The sequence below is a fragment of the Schistocerca gregaria genome, chromosome X (genome assembly GCF_023897955.1).
Source record: "Schistocerca gregaria isolate iqSchGreg1 chromosome X, iqSchGreg1.2, whole genome shotgun sequence".
In the NCBI taxonomy this organism is placed as follows: Eukaryota; Metazoa; Arthropoda; class Insecta; order Orthoptera; family Acrididae; genus Schistocerca; species Schistocerca gregaria.
This window is the reverse complement of record NC_064931.1, coordinates 198,606,845-198,629,841: the sequence shown is the minus strand read 5'-3', so window position 1 is coordinate 198,629,841 and position 22,997 is coordinate 198,606,845. Positions and strand designations below refer to the sequence as shown.

General features: G+C 38.2%; 1 protein-coding gene across 1 annotated transcript in view; it reads left to right on the top strand.

Annotated features, from left to right (window-relative positions):
• Positions 1-22,997, top strand: part of LOC126298529 (uncharacterized) — a 109,965-nt gene that overhangs the window by 28,671 nt on the left and 58,297 nt on the right. Inside the window, exon 5 of the mRNA XM_049989889.1 lies at positions 19,151-19,336. Within this exon, the coding sequence (XP_049845846.1) occupies positions 19,151-19,336 (186 nt within the window). The remainder of the gene's footprint in view (positions 1-19,150; positions 19,337-22,997) is intronic.

Below are 22,997 nucleotides of genomic sequence, written 5' to 3'. Positions count from 1 at the left end.
TATCTACTGGAATGAGTAATATATTTTTCTAGTACAGCCTGGACCCATCACATGTTGGGCATTTATAGAATGATGAAGTACTCACCTGGTTGTTGAGATCCACAAAGGTGACTGACAAAGACAAACAATGGTTCAAATGGATCTAAGCACTATGAGACTTAACATCTGAAGTCATCAGTCCCCTAGACTTAGAACTACAAAACCTAACTAACCTCTAAGTACATCACACACATCCATGTCCGAGGCAGGATTTGAACCTGCGGCTGTAGCAGCATTGCAGTTCCAGACTGAAGTGCCTAGAACCGCTTGGCCACAGTGGCCAGCTGACAAAAACATTATTAGGACAAACAACATCAACTAAATTATGAATAATGTGCGACTACCACATCTCCACTGGCTATCTATATGGGTGTGTTAGGATCAATTTCTGGAGTCTGCAATGGTGAAGTTGTGACAGTTCATTTTGTACAGAATGCCAACCATCTATGCCATCTGGCATCACAGTCAAGAATCGTAGCTGAAGGGGAACCTTAGGTGGGATGTTGAGAAGGGAATCTGTCTTTGGAATCTATCGTCTTCTCCTCCTCAATTCTAATGCACTTATTCTTATACTTTCTTTTCTTTTGTCTCCATTAGGAGTGCCAATTCTATTCGCCCTCTTTTCATATGCATATGTTACTATCACTGTAATCCTTCGCTTATCCAAATCATATAGTGGTAATGACACCATGTTTTCACAGCTAAAGGCAAGAGATCATGACAAAAATGACATAGTGACATGGACAAAGGTTTTTTTTCCATGAAGATGTTCAATTTTCTCCAGTAAGTTGAATTGTTGCAGCTTACCGTAGTGACATCATCTAAATGGGAAAGGGGGGTGGGGGTGGGAGATAGGACAGAAAGAGATACAAGTTAAGAAATTACAAAGTGATGTGTTAATATAAGCTAAGTTATTCAGAGGTATTGTATAACACATAGATAATAACAGGCTGGGACATAGGAGTGATAAGAGAGAAGAAGAAAGTAAGACTCTAACATCTTATATAGATTTTGGGTAATATCACTAAGCTGAGGAGAAATCTTCAATATTAGGAATGGTAAAAACCATATGGTCAGAAACGAGCTATATGATTGTAAGTATGAAGGTAGAGTGTATCCAGATTTGCAGAGAGGTAGGAGGATTAGAGGGTAGGTTTAGCTCCAAAAAAGGGAACCTATACCTGACGTCTGGGGAATCCAAAGTAGGAAAGGCCTGCATGATTTTGGTACGAATGAGAGAGTAGGTTGACCTATGAAAGAGGGAACCTATACCTAAGGGCAAGTGGATTCAAGGAAGAAAGGGTTTGAACCTTTTATTATATAAACACACAATGAAGGAGCACTTACCTTGTGAAGGCAATACAGAATTTTCAGTGTATCTGCCCTTAGAATTAGACGAGAATGCAATGAATATAAAAATACAAATCTAGGAAAGTAAACTCAATAAAGAAAGGAAGGTATTCTCCAAATTCATTAAAGCATATTGACTTACCAGGACTTGATTGATTCCTCAGTCTTTTCCTTCTTGAATACACACTGAACAAGAACAATTCTTACAAGTGTGAAAGATAGAGAAAAAGGATATGTGTGTGTGTGTGTGTGTGTGTGTGTGTGTGTGTGTGTGTGTGTGTGTGTGTGTGTGTGTGTACCAGCCATGATGACTGATGTAAGAAAATTGATTATGGCTATATGCATCAGTTTGATGTTGAAAGGAAATGAATTTAGGTCACATGAGACCTCAATATAAAAATTAAATTAATTTAAAGATTGCTTATAAGATAAGCCACACTGTATTTAGTTGTGTAAGTTATTCTACATTACATCTTTCATCTAAGTGGGGAAATCTGTAATAGTACATGTTACTATAAAGCATGGCAACACATTTCTCTTTCCTTTCACCAGACTGATGAAAAATGTGCATATGAAAAAACTTGACTTTAATTAGTAGAAGTTTAAAAAGCACCTGAGGTTCTTGTGGTTTTGATTAAGTATTGAAGCATTAAGTATGAACATGTCTGAAAAACTTTGTTAGTTATCAGTTGTCATGAATTGAGAACTTGTTTGAATATAGAAGAATGAAAGAAAACATGTTTTGTGATTTTGTAATGAGTTGTTTAAATGTAGGAGCTCTCTTATGGCCCTCACCCCCCTGCAGTTGGAAAAGAATTTAATGGTCAAATAAGTGGCACTGCATAGCAGAACCACAACATCAATAGAAGACTAGATGGTGATCAGGAAATTCAAAAAAGAAGGTAACTGATATTACAGAGAACAATCTAAGACTTGGCATCATGCAATACACTGACAACTTAAAATCAGCCCACAAGTAAAACATCTCATGACCAGTAAAAAAACACAACTAAATTCTCCCATCTTTACAAATTCCTAAGCAACATTTCACAGTAGACACTCTGACTCAACTTCTTCTCATGTTTCACATTTTGCCATGTCAGCCACATTGTTTGCTATTGAATTATTACCTAACTAACCCTTCCTTGGTACAATTTATCCAGACCACAGGAAGCTGATGCACTGGGGGTTCATGGGGGTGGGAAATTTTCTGCCTAAGGTGGATGCAGGTTACATAAAGCAAAATTAGAATCACTTTCCTCAGACAGCTTGCTGCTTCACATTTACCTAAGAATAACTGAATTACACAGGCTCATGCGTTGGTCCAAACTCATTTTGGATTTTCTTGGTGGTAACACTACATGGGGAAAGAAATTTTCCTCCTCTCTCAAAGCTGGGCGTACTTGACTCATTACCATATAAACAAAGTAACACAATACTGTTATTTCCTTATAAACTAAAACATCTAACATAAAACTTAACAAAACACAATATAATCAAAAAACTTAACACTGCACCACATAGTTCCACTACAATCATATAGTAACACAATTATTATATATTTTGCCCATAAAACTGCTTTATGTATCCTTCCTTGCTGATGATATGTACTGACATGATTTGAGTGCATCAGACACTCTGCACACCTCCTGCTTGTCAGCTCCTCTTTTCTCTTTTACCTTCCTAGTCTTATCATCCTTCATTGGTAATGGCACTGGTACTGGTGGCAAAGCATCCATAGATTCTTTAAAATATTTGACATACCCTACATAAATAATGGAAGTTCTTGTGAGTAGCTGCACGTCATATTCATGGGTGACATCATTTCTATGACTTGATATAGCCCTTTGTACTAAGTAAGGATTTTTGTTTTATCCATCTTGTCAAGCTGCATAGCAACCATAATGGCAGGAACCAAATGCTTTGGATTCTCCATCCAAATTCTCCTCAACATGTCAGCTGGAATTCTGCTAAGAAATACATCTAGCACCCTGTGTTCTGCCTCTTGCAGAGTAATCTGTGCTGTTTACAATTCCACTGATACAGTCCCTTCTGAAGTTGCTCAAACATAAATGCCTTGTTTTAACCCCTCCTGATATGTGACATATGCCGTAGCATCACCTACTAACCATAACTTGGCAAATGTACATCATCTGGCAAATTACTCAAGCTACCAGTGGCTCCCAGATTTTCAATAAATGCTGATGCCTCCTCAGCTGGTTTACCTGAAAAAGAAGCCACTAAACTAGCTACACTAAGATCCACAGAAGGAACAGGAATACTGACTGAAGCTTTTGCCTCTGCTGTTCTGCCTTGACCACACTCATTATCTCTGCTATTTCTGCTTGCCTTTGTAATGTGGCATTATTCCCCTATAGTTAGGCCAGCCATTTCATCAAAACTTCAAACATTTCCTGTGGCATCATTGCCTGTTTTGTGTCATTAGTGGGTCCGCTATTTAACAATAAAGTAGAGTGTAGTCAAAGTACACCTCATAACAAAGACGTCTATCAAAAGACACAGAGAGAGGGGAGCAAGGAAAATGACACTAATTCTAATGACAGATCTTAGCCAATCTAAACTCTGATCAGTTATGTGCTTTTGCTCAGCTATGCTCAGTTAATTATTTCTGATGCAACAATGTGTTGTGTTGAAACTTTATGACAGGTTAAAGCAGAGTACCAGAATGGGATCATCTTGAGGGACTCATGGCACAAACTTTGCCACAATCCTTCTCATCTTCAGTTCTTCTTTTGAAAACGGTCAAAATATGGGCAATAGCAAAGCTGACCACCCACTGGTGGAACACACTGCTGATCACAGCATGCTCTAAGTCCACAACCTGTGCTATCTAGATCCTTTCCCCAACACCAGTTTTTATGAATTCCACAGATCGGAATTGCCCTGGCAGGACATCCCTCTAGACAGTAAACCTCCTAACCGCAATCTCCATTAGCCAATGTCTCACAACCCTGCCCCATTGTCCACCAAATCACTGATCCTGTTCTTACACTTTCCTCTTCACAGTCTCCCTTTTGCACTATTCTGTCTTCCACACCCACTCTTCTGCTCCTTGACATTGTTCACTGTGTGTCACTCTTCCTGTCTGTATCAGAACAAGCTTTTTGGTACCACATTACCATCAAATGCATTTCCTGCATCTCTCTCTCAGCCATCAGACCTCCTTCTCCACCTTCTCTCCAATTTTCACATCTCATTCTCTTCTCACCCATTCCACCTGTCACAATTCTCCGCCACTGTCAAACTGAAGTTCCAGCACAATGCAGTTGACCAGAATAGTTTAGGTATGCAGTTTTGTGTGTGTGTGTGTGGGGGGGGGGGGGGCTGGGGGGGTGGAGTGGGTGTGTGGGTGTTTGTCCTGTGAACTCTGAAGAAAGATTTGTTCAGAAGGTTAGCAACATTCTCAGTCTTATTTATTGCCTCTCACCAAATCAGCACCTCAACTGTATGGTCAGTAGCTACTTGATGAGAAGATTTTTTAAAATTAATAGAGAAGATTGTAACCAAAGTGAAAGATCAAAGCAGCTTTTGAAGAAGCAGGTCATGTGTACATAAATCTTTACTCTAGATAGGTCATGGAGAAGAGATTGGGAAGGAACTTTAGCAGTTACTTGGTTTTCGTAGATCTTTAGAATGTATATGACATAGTGTCACTAGACATACTGTTGGAGGTACTGTGGTCAAAGGAACTGCAGCAGAATGTGTCATTAAAATGGAGAAAGAAACTTCTAGTTATGCCTTCAGATTAACTAAAAGAATAAAACAAGGATGCTCTCTGTATCCCACACTGCATCTCTGGTGTAAAAGGTGTGTGGAAATGAGGTTTGAAGTAGGGAACCAGTGTATGTAAACACTTTTCTGTGCTGATAATCATGTCATTGTGGCAGATGATGAAGGGGCTTTATCTGAAATGCTTAGGGAGTTGATGAAAGAACTTAAAAAGTGGGGATTGAAAATCAGTTTTAATGAGACAGAATGCCTATGTTGCAGAGAGGAGGGAAGTGACTTGGACATTGATGGGCATCAAATTAAAATGTGTAAAGAATTTAAGTATCTGTTTAGTATCCTTAGTATCCTGTCATGAGACAGAAGGAGTGACAGAGCTATCCAACAACAGATCACGCAGTTATCCAAAAATTAAGTTTTGTAATTTGGTCCTCAAAAATTAATTTCAAGATTAAAATACTATTACATAAATCCATTGTGGAACAAATAAAAAGTTATGGGAGTGAGTGCTGGGAACTCATGGAAAGAAATGAAAAGAGACTTAGACATTTAGAAATGAAGCACTTGAGAAGAGCATGTAGAATTTCCCAACTTGAGCACATAATAAGTGAGGGAACAAGAGGATGTATACAGGTCCATTGTAGTATTAAGGACAGAATAAAAGAAAGACAGCTAGTATGTTGATGGCACATCAGAAGAATGGAAGAAAACAGCTGCCCAGGCAGATTCTTTTCATGGTAACCTCTTGGAAGCAAAATGAGAGGAAGACCACAATAGGTATCCAAGAAGCACTGTATTTTTTAGAATTGTTTGTGCATTGAAGTCATTTATTAAATTTAGTATGTTAGTTTTCAGTTGACATCTCTTATTATTGGCACTGAAACATTTCAGTAAAACTTTTGTTCATTGTGTGTAATGTTGTGGAGTGTTCCAGTGGTTGTTTGACTTTTTGGTTTTAGATAAGAAATTGTGTGAAGTTTTTGTGGTATTGGTATTATTTGTGAATTAGTGGCATTAATAAAAGTAGTTGCTTTTGTTGTTGTTGTGGTCTTCAGTCCTGAGACTGGTTTGAGGCAGCCCTCCATGCTACTCTGTCCTGTGCAAGCTTCTTCATCTCCCAGTACCTACTGCAACCTACATCCTTCTGAATCTGCTTAGTGTATTCATCTCTTGGTCTCCCTCTACGATTTTTACCCTCCACGCTGCCCTCCAATGCTAAATTTGTGATCCCTTGATGCCTCAAAATATGTTCCACCAACCGATTCCTTCTTCTAGTCAAGTTGTGCCACAAACTTCTCTTCTCCCCAATCCTATTCAATACCTCCTCATTAGTTACGTGATCTATCCACCTTATCTTCAGCATTCTTCTGTAACACCACATTTCGAAAGCTTCTATTCTCTTCTTGTCCAAACTAGTTATCGTCCATGTTTCACTTCCATACATGGCTACACTCCATACAAATACTTTCAGAAACGACTTCCTGACACTTAAATCTATACTCGATGTTAACAAATTTCTCTTCTTCAGAAACGCTTTCCTTGCCATTGCCAGTCTACATTTTATATCCTCTCTACTTCGACCATCATCAGTTATTTTACTTCCTAAATAGCAAAACTCCTTTACTACTTGAAGTGTCTCATTTCCTAATCTAATTCCCTCAGCATCACCCGATTTAATTTGACTACATTCCATTATCCTCGTTTTGCTTTTGTTGATGTTCATCTTATATCCTCCTTTCAAGACACTGTCCATTCCATTCAACTGCTCTTCCAGGTCCTTTGCTGTCTCTGACAGAATTACAATGTCATCGGTGAACCTCAAAGTTTTTATTTCTTCTCCATGAATTTTAATACCTACTCCGAATTTTTCTTTTGTTTCCTTTACTGCTTGCTCAATATACAGATTGAATAACATCGGGGAGAGGCTACAACCCTGTCTCACTCCTTTCCCAACCACTGCTTCCCTTTGATGCCCCTCGACTCTTATGACTGTCATCTGGTTTCTGTACAAATTGTAAATAGCCTTTGGCTCCCTGTACTTTACCCCTGCCACCTTCAGAATTTGAAAGAGAGTATTCCAGTCAACATTGCCAAAAGCTTTCTCCAAGTCTACAAATGCTAGAAACGTAGGTTTCCCTTTTCTTAATCTTTCTTCTAAGATATGTCGTAAGGTCAGTAATGCCTCACGTGTTCCAACATTTCTACAGAATCGAAACTGATCCTCCCTGAGGTCTGCATCTACCAGTTTCTCCATTCATCTGTAAAGAATTCGCGTTAGTATTTTGCAGCTGTGACTTATTAAACTGATAGTTCGGTAATTTTCACATCTGTCAGCACCTGCTTTCTTTGGGATTGGAATTATTATATTCTTCTTGAAGCCTGAGGGTATTTCGCCTGTCTCATACATCTTGCTCACCAGCTGGTAGAGTTTTGTCATGACTGGCTCTCCCAAGGTCGTCAGTAGTTCTAACGGAATGTTGTCTACTCTCGGGGCCTTGTGTCGACGCAGGTCTTTCAGTGCTCTGTCAAACTCTTCATGCAGTATCGTATCGCCCATTTCGTCTTCATCTACATCCTCTTCCATTTCCATAATATTGTCCTCAAGTACATCGCCCTTGTATAAACCTTCTATATACTCCTTCCACCTTTCTGCCTTCCCTTCTTTGCTTAGAACTGGGTTGCCATCTGTGCTCTTGATATTCATACAAGTGGCTCTCTTCTCTCCAAAGGTCTCTTTAATTTTCCTGTAGGCAGTATTTATCTTACCCCTAGTGAGATAAGCTTCTATATCCTTACATTTGTCCTCTAGCCATCCCTGCTTAGCCATTTTACACTTCCTGTCAATCTCATTTTTGAGACGTTTGTATTCCTTTTTGCCTGCTTCATTTACTGCATTTTTATATTTTCTCCTTTCATCAATTAAATTCAATATTTCTTCTGTTACCCAAGGATTTCTACTAGCCCTCGTCCTTTTACCTACTTTATCCTCTGCTGCTTTCACTACTTCATCCCACAGAGCTACCCATTCTTGTACTACTGTACTTTTCCCCCCATTCCTGTAAATTGTTCCCTTATGCTCTCCTTGAAACTCTGTACAACCTCTGGTTCTTTCAGCTTGTCCAGATCCCATGTCCTTAAATTCCCACCTTTTTGCAGTTTCTTCAGTTTTAATCTACAAGTCATAACCAATAGATTGTGGTCAGAGTCCACATCTGCCCCTGGAAATGTCCTACAATTTAAAACCTGATTCCTAAATCTCTGTCTCACCATTATATAATCTATCTGATACCATTTAGTATCTCCAGGCTTCTTCCATGTATACAACCTCCTTTTATGATTCTTGAACCAAGTGTTAGCTATGATTATGTTATGCTCTGTGCAAAATTCTACCAGATGGCTTCCTCTTTCATTTCTTAGCCGCAATCCATATTCACCCACTATGTTTCCTTCTCTCCCTTTTCCTACTGTTGAATTCCAGACACCCATGACTATTAAATTTTTGTCTCCCTTCACTACCTGAATAATTTCTTTTATCTCATCATACATTTCATCAATTTCTTCATCATCTGCAGAGCTAGTTGGAATATAAACTTGTACTACTGTAGTAGGCATGGGCTTTGTGTCTATCTTGGCCACAATAATGCGTTCACTATGCTGTTTGTAGTAGCTTACCCGCACTCCTATTTTTTTATTCATTATGAAACCTACTCCTGCATTACCCCTATTTGATTTTGTATTTATAAACCTGTATTCACCTGACCAAAAGTCTTGTTCCTCCTGCCACCGAACTTAACTAATTCCCACTATATCTAACTTTAACCTATCCATTTCCCTTTTTAAATTTTCTAACGTACCTGCCCGATTAAGGGATCTGACATTCCACGCTCCGATCCGTAGATCGCCAGTTTTCTTTCTCCTGATAACGACGTCCTCCTGAGTAGTCCCTGCCCGGAGATCCGAATGGGGGACTATTTTACCTCCGGAATATTTTACCCAAGAGGACACCATCATCATTTAATCATACAGTAAAGCTGCATGTCCTCGGGAAAAATTACGGCTGTAGTTTCCCCTTGCTTTCAGCCGTTCGCAGTACCAGCACAGCAAGGCCGTTTTGGTTAATGTTGCAATGCCAGATCAGTCAATCATCCAGACTGTTGCCCCTGCAACTACTGAAAAGGCTGCTGCCCCTCTTCAGGAACCACATGTTTTTCTGGCCTCTCAACAGATACCCTTCCATTGTGGTTGCATCTACGGTACGGCCATCTGTATCGCTGAGGCACACAAGCCTCCCCACCAACGGCAAGGTTCATGGTTTATGGGGGGAGGTAGTTGCTTTTATAGTTCTTTAAATAGTTCTACTGTTGTAATTGAACTTAGGTAACACAGATGTTCAATCTTTTCACTAACTGATAAAATTTTACCATGAGTGGGAAGTGTGGGCTTTGTCGTAGGCTTGTGAGTAGTGAGTTATGGTGTGAGATTTGTTCAAAGTATTTTCATTGGGGGTGGGGGGAGGGGGTGGGGGCATTCTGGCGATATCTTCTCCTGGAAATGCAGAATTTGTAGCAGAAATAAGTCGATAGAGGAGCAGGAGTGTAAGATCTGACCCTTCAGATGCAGTTACAAGATGAAAAGAAGGAACCAGATAGGTTGAGGAGGGTGAAGAGTGCTGAGGAATGGGAACTGGCAGTTGGTAATAAGGCAGTTAGGAGAAGGAGATATTCAGATAGTTGTACTTTGCATATAACCAATAGATCTGACCAACTGTAGGAGTTTGGGTGGAGAGGAGCCTCTTGTAGCTGCAGGTGTGGGAACCATGCAGCAGTCTCAGCAGTTAGGTAGCCTGTCAGCTGCAAATTGTAACAGGAAAAAGGTTCTGCTGCTAGGTATTTTGCATGACAGTGGTGTGGACCAGCAGTTGCAGGAAGTATTGAGGAGCGAGTACCAGTTCACCAGCATTGTGAAGCCTAATTCACGGTTGGCTCAGGTGACTTTTAATGTAGGGGAGTTATGAAGGAATTTTATGAAAGAGGATCAGGGGTGGAGCTGGGAATAGTCTCTATAGCAGGGCCGGCCAGAAATTCTGCACGCTTTAGGTGCTCCTGCACATGTGCAACTTTTGGGTCACAGCGTGCACGCCGCAGCCATCAGCATTCATGAAGTGCATGTTTCTATGCACAGATGTTGCTTTATCCACTTGCTGGGATACTCTGTACCAGTGCATTCTAGTGCTCTTTCCACAACTCGCAAGCCAACCATGGGAAGGTATTTCGCGTATTAAACATTTGAAATACGTCACAGTCTACTCATTGAGACGTCTACTTTTACGTTAAGAGTTTAACCCAGTAAGACAAGTAATACAGTTAACAACCGTGTGTTTTTATTAAGGCAGCTCGACACATGGCACGTCAGCACGCATGATGTTTTTGATCTAGTATTTAAGAAAGAGAGAACTTAGCGACTTCCAACGAACCTTATTCATGCTTTCAAACAACATTAGACTAATGCAAGGTTTCCTATAACTAATTCTCGGTGCCCTCAGTTGCACCCACATAATTTCTGTCTCACTGACCTCTGAACAGAATTATAACAGCAGACCTCTCGATGATCACCTGTTATTTCAAAACCAAATCAAATGGCTCTCAGCACAATGGGACTTAACATCTGAGGTCATCAGTCCCCTAGAACTCAGAACTACTCAAACCTAATTAACCTAATGACATCACACACATCCATGCCTGAGGCAGGATTCAAACCTGCGACTGTAGCAGTCACGCGGATTTCAAAACCATTATTGCTATATCTTTCATCAGTTCCATCTGAAATCTGCATAATAACTGAAAATTAGATGAATGTTATGTTTTATCGGCTTCAGCTGGGTGTAGCACTTCACACACTATAATAATAATAATAAAAAAAAAACCACACAAAAAAATAAAAAATAAACGCGCTAAATGTAAGTATACGTGGAACAATCAGTTTAATGACCAATTTTCCTGATAATAATGTAACATGGAGCAGAATGAGACAATAATGCACAGTTAGTAAACAACATTTTTAATTATGAAAGTAATAAATCCAAACACATATATCACTGGTCATCCGAAATGATATAGTTAATATCGAGCTCATTGACAAACGCAAGCAGTTGCGAAGAGTTTCATCACTTATGCCTGATCGAAACCTTGATTTATTCATTTTCATCACCGAGAAAAATCTTTCACAAACATATGTCGACCCGAATATGGACATAACTCTTGCGGCTTCTCGGTGCAGGTGTGGAAATTCTTGTTGTGAAAAATTTTCGTAGAATTTTTTTGTACTTCACACTGCAAAGAACTTGTCCTTCAGTCCTGTATTGACTGTAAGTTGATCAGTTCCATCTGTAGATCATTCAGAACATCTTCAACTGACGACGAGAATGGTTGAGCAAAGAGGCGAATGACAGGAAATAAACTCGTAACATCTGCAAATCGTGCTCGAAATTGTTTCTTAATTTTTACAATTATTGACACGTATTCTTGAAATCTAGCACTTCCATGGACCGGTCCAAGAGTCAGGAAATGTGCAGTGTTTTCTGTCAATAGCTGGCTCTCTAAAAGTGCAAGCTTTCTTTCAAAGGCATTTACTTTTTCCAACATGTCAGAAATTAAATTATTTTGACCTTGCAAACTGACATTCAGGCTGTTCATGTGAGACGTAATGTCCACGAGAAATGCAAGGTCTGATATCCAACAAGGGTCTTCCAACATAGGTTCACTTTTTCCCTTCTCATGTAAGAATGTTACTATGACCTAATGTAAATCAAAAAATATTTTCAGCATTTTACCTCGACTGAGCTAACGTACTTCGGTATAGCAAGGTATGTCACTGTACTCCACTCCTAATTCCTCCAAGAATCGCCAAAACTGGTGATACATCAGCCCATGTGTCTTCAGATGGTTTCCAGTACACACAACAATTTACATGATGTTTGCTAACGTTACTGATGTTGCACAAAGCGGCTCTCGATGCAGAATGCAGTGAATTCCATACAATGTCTTGTCTGTGCGCCCTAGCTTTTTCTGAATACATGCTATGAGTTCTCTCTGATTGCTTTTGCTCCATCTGTGGTCACTGAGACTAACCGACTCAGGTTCATACCGATATCATGAATGGCTTGCTCGACAGCTTGGAGTAAGTCCTCATCTGCAGTAGTCCCTTTCAAAGGTACTAAGTCCAAAACGTCCTCTGTTACACAAAGTGCATTATCCACACCTCGTATGTATATCAGAACCTGGGCTGTATCTGTAAGATCTGTTGCTTCATTGAGTGCAACAGAGAAAGCAACAAAGTCTTTAATCTTATTTATTAGCTGCCCGTGCACATCACCGGCCATAGCACTGATAAGTCTTGTCATTGTTTCTTTGGACAAACCGATTTCTTGAAACCTGCTAACAGTTGTGGAACACAAAAGTTCTGCAGCATCAGTCAGTCACCCTTTCACAAACTCTCCTTCAGAAAAGGGTTTCCGAGATTGTGCAATTCGTAATTCGATTTTAAAACTTGCTTGCAGTGAAGATTTAGTGTGGTTGCCATTCTGGAAAATTGAAAACAGTACATTGTACAGCGTACAGTAAAATAGACATAAATGTAACACAAGAAACTAAGAGATCAAGAAGTATCAGTTACTTTGATGTACAGTAAAATCGAGTTGATGTGTCTCATCCATTTTCTTATGGACATTTAATTTTGTTTGCCATTCTTCACTGTTGAGTACACTACACTCGTCTTTGTGATATGTATTGCAGCGTCTTTCAATTGAAAACTTACGCTGGCCACCTATTATTTGGCAGCACAGTAAACACTTTGAGTTTTCACCAATGGCTACAAAAAAGAATTGCAGTTCCGAGTCATTTTTAAACGACTGAGAACGTAGATCTCCCGTCCTTTGCTTTTTCCAGGACCTGCCATTTCTCAGTACTTCTCTGTTAAGATTATGGTCACCAGGGGTAAACGAGACTGGGTATGTTGCGCTCTTGCTTGTATCACATATACAGGGAAGTGGAGCCACCGCATTTCAATTAGGACACATGTCTAATAACAGATGTCGCTGTCGCACACATGTCCACATGTGCAGCATTTCCGCACGTCTGCACACTGTGCAGCATTTGGCCGGCCCTGCTCTATAGGGACAGGGATTGTGATGTAGGTGGTGACCTGGTAAAGGTAGCTACTCAAACTGGTGGCACTAATGTGCACTTTGTGTAACTGTTTCATTGTCATGATCAGGCTCATCTTAATGCTGTTGTTAGGTGTGTTAACATGGGCCTAGAGAAGGCACTAATGGTGGAGGGCATGGGTCACATTTCAGTGCTGCCAGCTGAGCCTATCAGTAGATTGGGTTTCATTAGGCATGGCCTGCAACTCAATAGGTATGGACAGGGGAGGCTGACAAAGCTTATGGGTGACAGTGTAGTGGGCAATGGTGGGATCACTCATGGAAAAATTCCTGTAGTAGTTGGTGTTAGAGCTGCACCATTTTTCGATTGAAGTCAGCTGATCCCTGCTTAAGGGAAGTCCCTCTAACAAAGGAATCACTTTCATAGGCCATCAGGTATCCAAGAAATCAGCATATTTCATCAAAATGTAAGAGGTATTAGAGATAAAATTAGTGAAGTGCTTATAGATGTTGACTCTGACAATATTGGTATATAGAAGCACCACTTAAATAATTTGACAATTCAGACGGTTCCTTTACCAGGATACAGATTAGCTGGCTGTTTTTCAAGAAGTTCTTTGTAGAGTGGGGGAATGGCCATGTACGTAAAGAACAGTATTATGGCTTGCACTGAACATGTATTTGAAAGTTGTGCAGGGGCAGTTGAATTTAGTGAAAGTAAACTTCTAATTGTTGTTGTTGTTTATAGGTCCCCTAACTCTGACTTCAGAGTATTTCTGCAGAAGCTAGAAAGGGATCTTGGTTCACTTTATAGGAGGTACTAATAATTAGTTATATGTAGTGATTTCAATATTAATTTTATACGTGATTGTGCAAGAAAAAGGATGTTGGAAGATCTCCTACATTCATATGATTCAATACATACTATGTTTTATCCAGCCACAGTGCAGGGGAAGAGTAGCACAGCCATATACAATATTTTTATTTGTTCTTCATTATTAGAAGGCCATTCTGTTAGTGAAAGGGTGAATGCCCTTTCAGACAATGATGTACAAATTTTAGCACTAAAAGGCTTTTGTACTCAAACAAACATTATATGTAACTACAAAAACTATGTACAAAAGCTAATACAATGGCAATAGAGTGTTTTTTAAACCTCATTAAGGAACAAGAGTGGCAAGATGTTTATAGCGCCAACAAAACAGATGACAATTATAATGCTTTCCTTAATAAATTTCTCATGCTCTTTGAAAGATGCTTTCCATTATAATGTGCTAAACAGCATACTAACAGCAAAAGGCAGCATTGGTGGCTGATTAGTATCATGTAGAATAAGTGGGAGCTATATCAAAATGTTAGAAGTAGTCACAATCAGGCTACAGTAGCCCATAACAAACAATTGCAAGGTGCTTAAAATGTTAATAGGAAGATAAAGAGTGTATGGCAAACAAATAGAATAGCTCATTCACAGGATACAATTAAAACCGTATGGTCAGTTGTGAAGGAAGTGTCTGGTCAGCAGCACAAGGTCGATGATATAAAGTAATTTCATAGTAAAAATATTTCTGTTACTGATAAATATGATATATGTACAGTATTTAACAATCATTTTCTGAGCATAGCTGGTGAATTAAATAAAAAACTAGTTTCTACAGGGAATCATATAACTTTCTTGGCAAATGCCTTTCTGGGATTGATGTCTGAAATACTCCTCTGTGATACAGGGAAGGGGAAGACTCAGTCAATAATTAAATGACTATCATGGATATGATGGAGTTATTGAAAAAGCTGTGTTTGTAAGGATAATTGATCATTTTATATCACACAATTTCCTATCAAATCTACACTTCAGCTTTAGAAGTGGTTTAACAACTGAAAATTCTATATTCTCTTTCCTCTGTCAGGTACTGGATGGGTTAAACAAAAGGTTTCAAATGGAAGGCATCTTTTTTGATTAAACTAAGGTGTTTGATTGTGTTTATCACAAAATATTGCTCCAGATACTGGACCATAATGGAATACGGGCAGTAGCTCACAACTGGTTCACCACTTTAGCAACAGACAGCAAAAGGTCATTATTCACATTGCTGAGAATAGCTGTGATGTGGGGTTTGGTCAAATGATGTGGGGGGGGGGGGGGGGGGGGGGGGAGCAGGGATGCAGGGATCAGTGTTGGGGCCACTTCTGTGCGACATTGGCTCGGTTTCAAATAGCGCAATTCATGACATAAGTTCATGGCTTGTAGAAAATAAACTAAGGGTAAATCACAGTAAGACTCAGTTTTTACAGTTTCTAACACACAAATCAACAAAACCTTCCATGAATGGGCATATGCTTAGTGAAATTGAACAGTTCAAATTTCTAGGTGTTCAGATAGATTGCAAACTGTCATGGAAAGCCCAACTTCAGGATCTTCTTCAAAGACTTAATGCTGCCATTTTTACTATTCAAATGGTATGTGAAATGAGAGACCGTTTGGCACAAAAATTAATCTACTTTGCTTATTTTCATTTGCTTGTGATGTATGTTATTATATTTTGGGGTAACTCTCCCCATTCTAAAACCATATTTTTGGCTCAGAAATGGGCAGTTCAGCCAATAAGTGGTGTAAGTTCACAAACATTTTATCGACCCCTGTTCTTTGAGTCTGGGTATTTTGACATTGGCCTCTCAATATATATATATATTCCTTACTGTCATTTCTTGTTAACAATATTGGCTTATTCCCAAGAATAAGCAGCTTTCACTCATTCATACTCACCAGAAATCAAACCTGCATTTGGATCAGACTTCCTTAACTCTTGTGCAGAAAGGTGTGCAGTATACTGCTGCATCCATTTTCAATAAGCTATTACTCAAGTTCAAAAATCTTAGTTGTAATCCACATGCTTTCAAATCAAAATTGAAGAGTTTCCTTATGGGTCACTCCTGCAATTCTGTCAAGGAGTTCCTTGAAAAATTAAGCTGATTATAGTTGTATTGTTGATTGTATTTATTTATGGATTGACTTTTTTTGAGTTCATAAACATTTTATTTTTATCTGTTATTACTTTTATGTTGTAATTTCATGTACCGACATGTATATGACTTTGGAGATTTGCACCTCAAATTGGTCCTATGGAACTTGACATGTAAATAAATAAACAAATAATATATGAGTTGATGATTTTTGTGTCATGCAGAGAGTAACTGCAGATAGTTATTTTGTTATAGATATGGCTGAGAAGGTGCAACAAGATATTAATAATGTAAATTGTGTTATGGACATTCTGAGTAATGAAGCAGTACAGATAAATTTATCTCTGGAGGATACAGACTCATCACCACCTGTGGTTGGGTCTACAAAGCTAAATCCTAACAGGAGGTTGTGTCTGGGGGGCAAGAGGTTCACAAAAGTGATGACACTTGCAATGTAATGCAGACAAGATAGACTTTCATACAAAAACTGACCTTTGGCAATGCACAGTGGAAAGTGGGGGACTATTGTTCCAGGTAGCTGTCACCACTGATAAACATCCACAAGGCTTGTCTGTCATGAAGGAAAAACCAATTATACTGCAGCAAAAATTGGTAATGTTCAATTCACGTGATGTAGTTCACAAACTGCAAGAAAATCTAATATTGCAAGAAGGATCCAGTTTGTGATTAGGTGCTTAGCATTACAGTGGAGGAAATAACTGTTGGCAGATTGTGGTTTATGTGTGGACATAGTCTTAGGGGTGTGGTTTCTGAGAAAACCTAATGGAAACTTTTGTCACAAAGTAAGAAATGTCAAACATAACAGGCCAATTGACTAAGGCCATTCACTGTGCAAAGATGATTTCTTAGGGAAATTTGTTAAGAGGGAAAGAATTTTCTAGTATTATTTTTTAATTAGTTACGGGATGGGTCAATTGGGTAAAAAATGAGGTAAATTCAGTGAACTTACAGCTACATGAGATGGACTGGACTACCCCTAGCCAATAAAGAATAGGTAATTGTCATTTGTTATGGACACCACCTGATAACCCTAAGGAATTTACTGAGTAACTCTACTGTTAATTATTAGGGGACAAACTGAAAGCAAAGAAGCTGGTAATGTTATTTAATTAGTTTTTAAGTGGTAATTGAATGGATTAATGGTCATCTACAGTAAGGAGAAAAGCCATTTAGGTGAAGCCATTTAGGTGAAGTACACTGCCTATGAACCTCAGGGCTTAAGCTGACTACTGTAAGGGTAAAGCTGAAATTAATGTACACAATTATCAATTTTCCGGATGTATGTTGAGTCTTTGCAGAATTACCATGGGCTGAGCTCTGTAGGCTAGATCTGCCAATGAGGGGAGGTTGTATAGTGTCATCACAATTTTTGACCTGGCTGAATAAAGTAACGATGTCACCACAGCAAATGCAAGAGGCCAGGGACTGACCACATGCTTGGCAGTAGAACAAAAAATCTACTTACAACGCCTAGCAATTACCACATCACTGGGCCAGCCGAGATCAGAGTGCTAAGATTATCAATGGAAAACAAGGCAGATCCACTGAAGTCTTGGAAACCTGACTGCTTCACAGCTGAGCTGTAGACTCTGTTGAGGCTTATGTGTTGGGGATCAATTCCTCAGAAAAACATGTATGCCCCAAGCCCATATATATACCACTCATATTTCGGCAGATGGATGAGGTCTGACAACCTCAATCTTGAGTGGACATGTCTACACTGGTCTTGTCTGCAGCTCGTGGTCGTGCAGTAGCATTCTCGCTTCCCGCGCCCGGGTTCCCGGGTTCGATTCACGGCGGGGTCAGGGATTTTCTCTGCCTCATGATGACTGGGTGTTGTGTGATGTCCTTAGGTTAGTTAGGTTTAAGTAGTTCTAAGTTCTAGGGGACTGATGACCATAGATGTTAAGTCCCATAGTGCTCAGAGCCATTTGAACCATTTGTCTACACTGGTCTATGAATCAAATAGAACCCACAGTCTGCCAACAAGAGACTTGACCTTCTCTAGCCGCAGCCCTACGGCTGGTTCTGAGAGTGATCCTGGCATCACCATTCCTCTTTGTGTGAAGAGGTGAACTTTCAGAGATTGCAGGCTCTTTACTTACCTCAGCACCTTGCATGTGCCATCTGTAGCAACCACTCTGGTGTGCATTGCCACTGCTGAGCATCAATGAGTGTTTTCTAGTTCACGCACAAATAAAATGAATCTTTAACCGATGATATTTGTGTGACACATTGGACTTCAACCAGACACCCAATTCTTGTTCCACAGCTGACCTGCCCAGAATGATGAACTACTGCCTTCCTGTTGTTTACAGCCTAGTTCCACCTCCCACCATAGTCCCATTGACTCTTGGCCCCATAGATATAGCAAATGTTTGCATCATTACTATGGACATTAGTCCTACACTGAATTATACTGTTTCTTTCACCACTTGCCACTCCATCTTCTTAAACTCAAATATAACACATATTTTCTTCAGCTGGATACATTAAAATGATATTCACCAGCATAACAGTTGTCATGTCATAAAAAGTGTTCTGCAAACACATTTTTAAGCTAAAGGACAGAAATATGATGAATTTTTGCATCAGCGTAGTATTTTCTTCGATTCCTCCATTCACAAAAACTTTTGACTTTTAAAATAACTTTACTCAATGCAGTTTTTGTAACTTCTCTTTTAGTTCTGTATTTTCTTCCATTTCTATTTCTTCATAATATTACATGACACATCTCAGAATTTAACATTCTCTGAGAACCCTCCAAATATTTTGTATATATTTTTCCAAGTAATTGTAAAAAAGTAATAATATTTATGTTGTTGATGCTGAATCACTTAATGTATTTATTTATTACATGTACAATATTTCTAGCATGCAGTAGGAAGGTAACCCAGCTTCAGCAACAAGGACGGACAAATATAACCCTTCACTGCAGTGATGATGGTAACTTTGAGGTTCTTCAGTGTGATTCAGAGATCTGTTGGTGTGCTGATGAGAAAACTGGGAACCCAGTTTCAGTTTTTGTTCCAGAAACAATGATGACCACTCTCCCCTGCTGTGAGTACTTGTTTTCTTTTCAAGCTATGCTATAGTTCAGTCAGCTCATATGCTTTAGAATGTTTCCCAGTTAGATACCTACACAATTTCCAAGCACACTCAGTGTTATGAATTAATTATTATAGTGGTTAATATACTGTGATAGAGAGATAGAGGTATTATGAGAGTTAGGACATAATTATGTACACCATAAAATCATCCATAATGTACTTTGTGTAGAACTGAATTAAGGATTCTATTAGAGCTAACCATTCGTATACACAAATTTCCTCTCAATAGTTCTTAAGTAACTAATTTTTTGTTGTTGAAATGTTACATGTAGTTTTCTACCCTTGTTTCTCTCCCTTCTGCTTCTCCTCTTCATTCTTTCCTTCTTTCATTATGTTTCATAATGTCTCTGATTATGCCATTATTTTGTGTTTCCAAATAACATCATTTTTCATAAGGATTAAGTGTAATATTTAAGAATATCAGTGTCCTGCTAAACTCATTACTTGAATATTTCATTTCATGATTCCTATTTTTTAAATATTTCTTGGAATTTAAATCACATATCAGCATCTCTAGGCCTAAATTTTTGCTGTCCAGAGATTAATGAATTTCCATATAAATGTATTTTATTTTTATTGTTACTCAAAACTACTCCACACTAAGTGTTATATAACTTAAATGTTGACTTTATAGTATAAGGATGTACTTTTATTATTTCATCCATGTTTTTGTATTTCTTGTACACAACAATAAGGGTGAACTGTTTGAGTTTCTGTAGAAATGTATTTCTGGGGTACAGTGCAGCTCTTGTGCTAGATGACTTCATCAAGTGGACAGAAGTGCAGTGGCAAATGGAACTGTAAGTGAGGCTCTTACATGGTATTATTGTGTTTATCTGAGGGACAGGATAATATCTGAAAAGGAGGGGCAAAGTTATGACCCTTAAGGCAGAGCTTGACATTACTAGCAATTAACTGCAAAGGTTAATGAGAAGTTGAAAATAGTAGCAGGAATGGGTATCACAGGAAGAAAGAAGTATTTAATAGTTCTCTCAAAGTCCCTTTCACACTGAATCTTCAGTAAAATCTACATTATTCTCAAATCTCATCAAAATGCAAGTGCATTAATCTGGATAAGAATCAGTACCAGAGCATTACAAGCAATTGATATAGAAAGGTAGTTAAACATTCAGAGCTCTAAGTCATAAATGAGTACAATCTTTTTCAGATAATTTAAAATCCCAGTGTTTTACATCTCATAAATAGGCCATTGAGATGGCTCAATTTACTCCACATAGACACAAGACTTAAACACAACATACACAGTAACATAGAGACTAACCTTGACAAATTTAAATAATGAAGAGCATGTGGACTCCCGGGGGGGGGGGGGGGGGGTTGTCTTTCTAACAATTTTCAAAATTCTTTAATTTATTATCAGAACAATTTCAATTAGTTTTTAGCTATAGTAATAATTTTACCATTTCTTTCAAATTGTTAATTATACAATGTTTTCATTCATTTACAACAACGTTATGACCTTTTGTGAAAATTATATTCTTTTCGCATTAGGTTCATTTTACATTTATCATACAAAATTTTACTTTTAAATATTGTCCATCTATTTTTCAGTCATTATTTATGATGTAAGTATTGTTTCAAATCTACCTTTCCTGAATAGGAAATTTTTTGTTCACAAATTTATAATATTTAATTACTACCAACAGTGAAAATACAATATCACTGCTGCATTATCAATCACAAAATTATGTTTAAGAACATTAAATGAAAGAGACAGTCTTTTGTTTACCTGCCAACATTTAACAAATAAACTAAAACACAATTCTCCCTGACAGGCAGTGCATTAGATGACAAAATCCCTGAGTATCACATAATTCACTAAGCTGTGATACCAGATTACTACATTAGCCACTAGCTGAGCCAGTTGTATTTCACTCTGCGAGATCTGTTAGATAATGAAGATTTCCTAGTATGCAAAGATGTAGCAACAGCACAGAAGGCTTCCAATAGGAAATCAATGGTTTCACAGAAATTTGGAAAAAAAGAAGGAAGTCCTGCTGTTAGGTGGTAGTCATGGAAGAGGCATGAACCAGTTGTTGCACTCAGAATTAGGAAACAAGAACCATTTCCCAAATTTCTTCATGCCAAGTGTGTGCTATAGTCAAATGGTAGAAGATCTAGGTTCCTCATAAAAAATTTTTGAAAAGGAGGTTCCTGTTTTGATAGTGGGTGAAGCAGGAAGCAGTACTGACTAAGAGAAGAGCTATGATATTGAGAGTAACCTACTAAAAATAATGTCAGATACGGATGATACACACACTGAGATCATTCTTGTTTTGAGACATTATCACTAGCTCAAGACAAAAAGCTCTGTGAGTCAGCTATCATGGAGTCAGAGTGATTGCTTATGTCAGTTAAGGGCTGTGCACAGATTTGAAGGAAATCATCTTAGAGGGAGAGTATTTTCAGAATACCTAAGCATATTATAAGAATTATTTATTAAGGTCCTTTGTTGTTTTTATTTTCTCAAAAATAGTAAGAAGCATAATGTAACACATAGACTGAAAACAGCCACTACAAGGGCTTGAAGGCCTAACATTAGTACCGGTAGAACTCTGACACATGGGTACATATGTATTTATAATCTGGTTTGAGCATATTAAATGTTGTGTAGACAATGCTGAAGAACTGGACTGGAGTAAAGAACTTTCTGTTGCACAGCCCCTCCACTACATATTCACATAAACTCTGAAAATTAATGTTTTAGATTATTTCATAATTAGCACCAGTACTGTCATACAATAGTTTTAGTTGTGTTAAGTCATTTCATTGCATTTTATTTAAATTAAATTATATGTATATCTTTGACTTTCTTCCACATTCCAGACACTCCTCTCTGTGGTAATGATTAATGTACTATAAGGTGAATCACATATTGAAGGAAGACCTACTGGAATATCACAAAAGTCAGTGTATACATCAACAAATTGACACAGATGTTGGAACTTGCATAAACAATTATTAAAGTTCTATAAGTTACTTGTATTTACCAGAGCTAGATTCAACACAATACAACTAACAGGAATATCATAACTCTGAAAAATACTACTGCTTCTCATTTAAATTAAATAGCTACTGTTATCTGTTACTGATACTTTCATATAGAGTGTGTAAACAATAGCTGTTTTAATGTATTACATGGGTCTAGAGAAAGTCAAGATGAAGGCTTGCAATTTGTCAAGGCAGGTAACACCCTTCAAATGGCCTACAAAAGCCACCTAAGTTGCAACATATTTATTTATTGCTATTATTTATTACAATATGTATTACATGGTATCCACAGACGTGGAACAAGTCAAAACATTTAATTCATATTTACATTTGTTTCCATCAGGACAATATCCAAAAATTAAGAATACAAATTCAAAATAATAATAAAGTAACACAATCAGTAAGTTCAAGTTATGCTCACAAACAGAGGTTAAGACGAAATTTTCAGATCTTATCTCAACAATTTTTTAAGGTGAAAGTGACCATCTTCTTTATTCACAGATCACCAATTAATCTAATTAAATCAGTGAAATATGTTGAATCAGGATTACACAACAATACATGGTAAATAATCTTAGCTATCACTGTTATAGAATTCT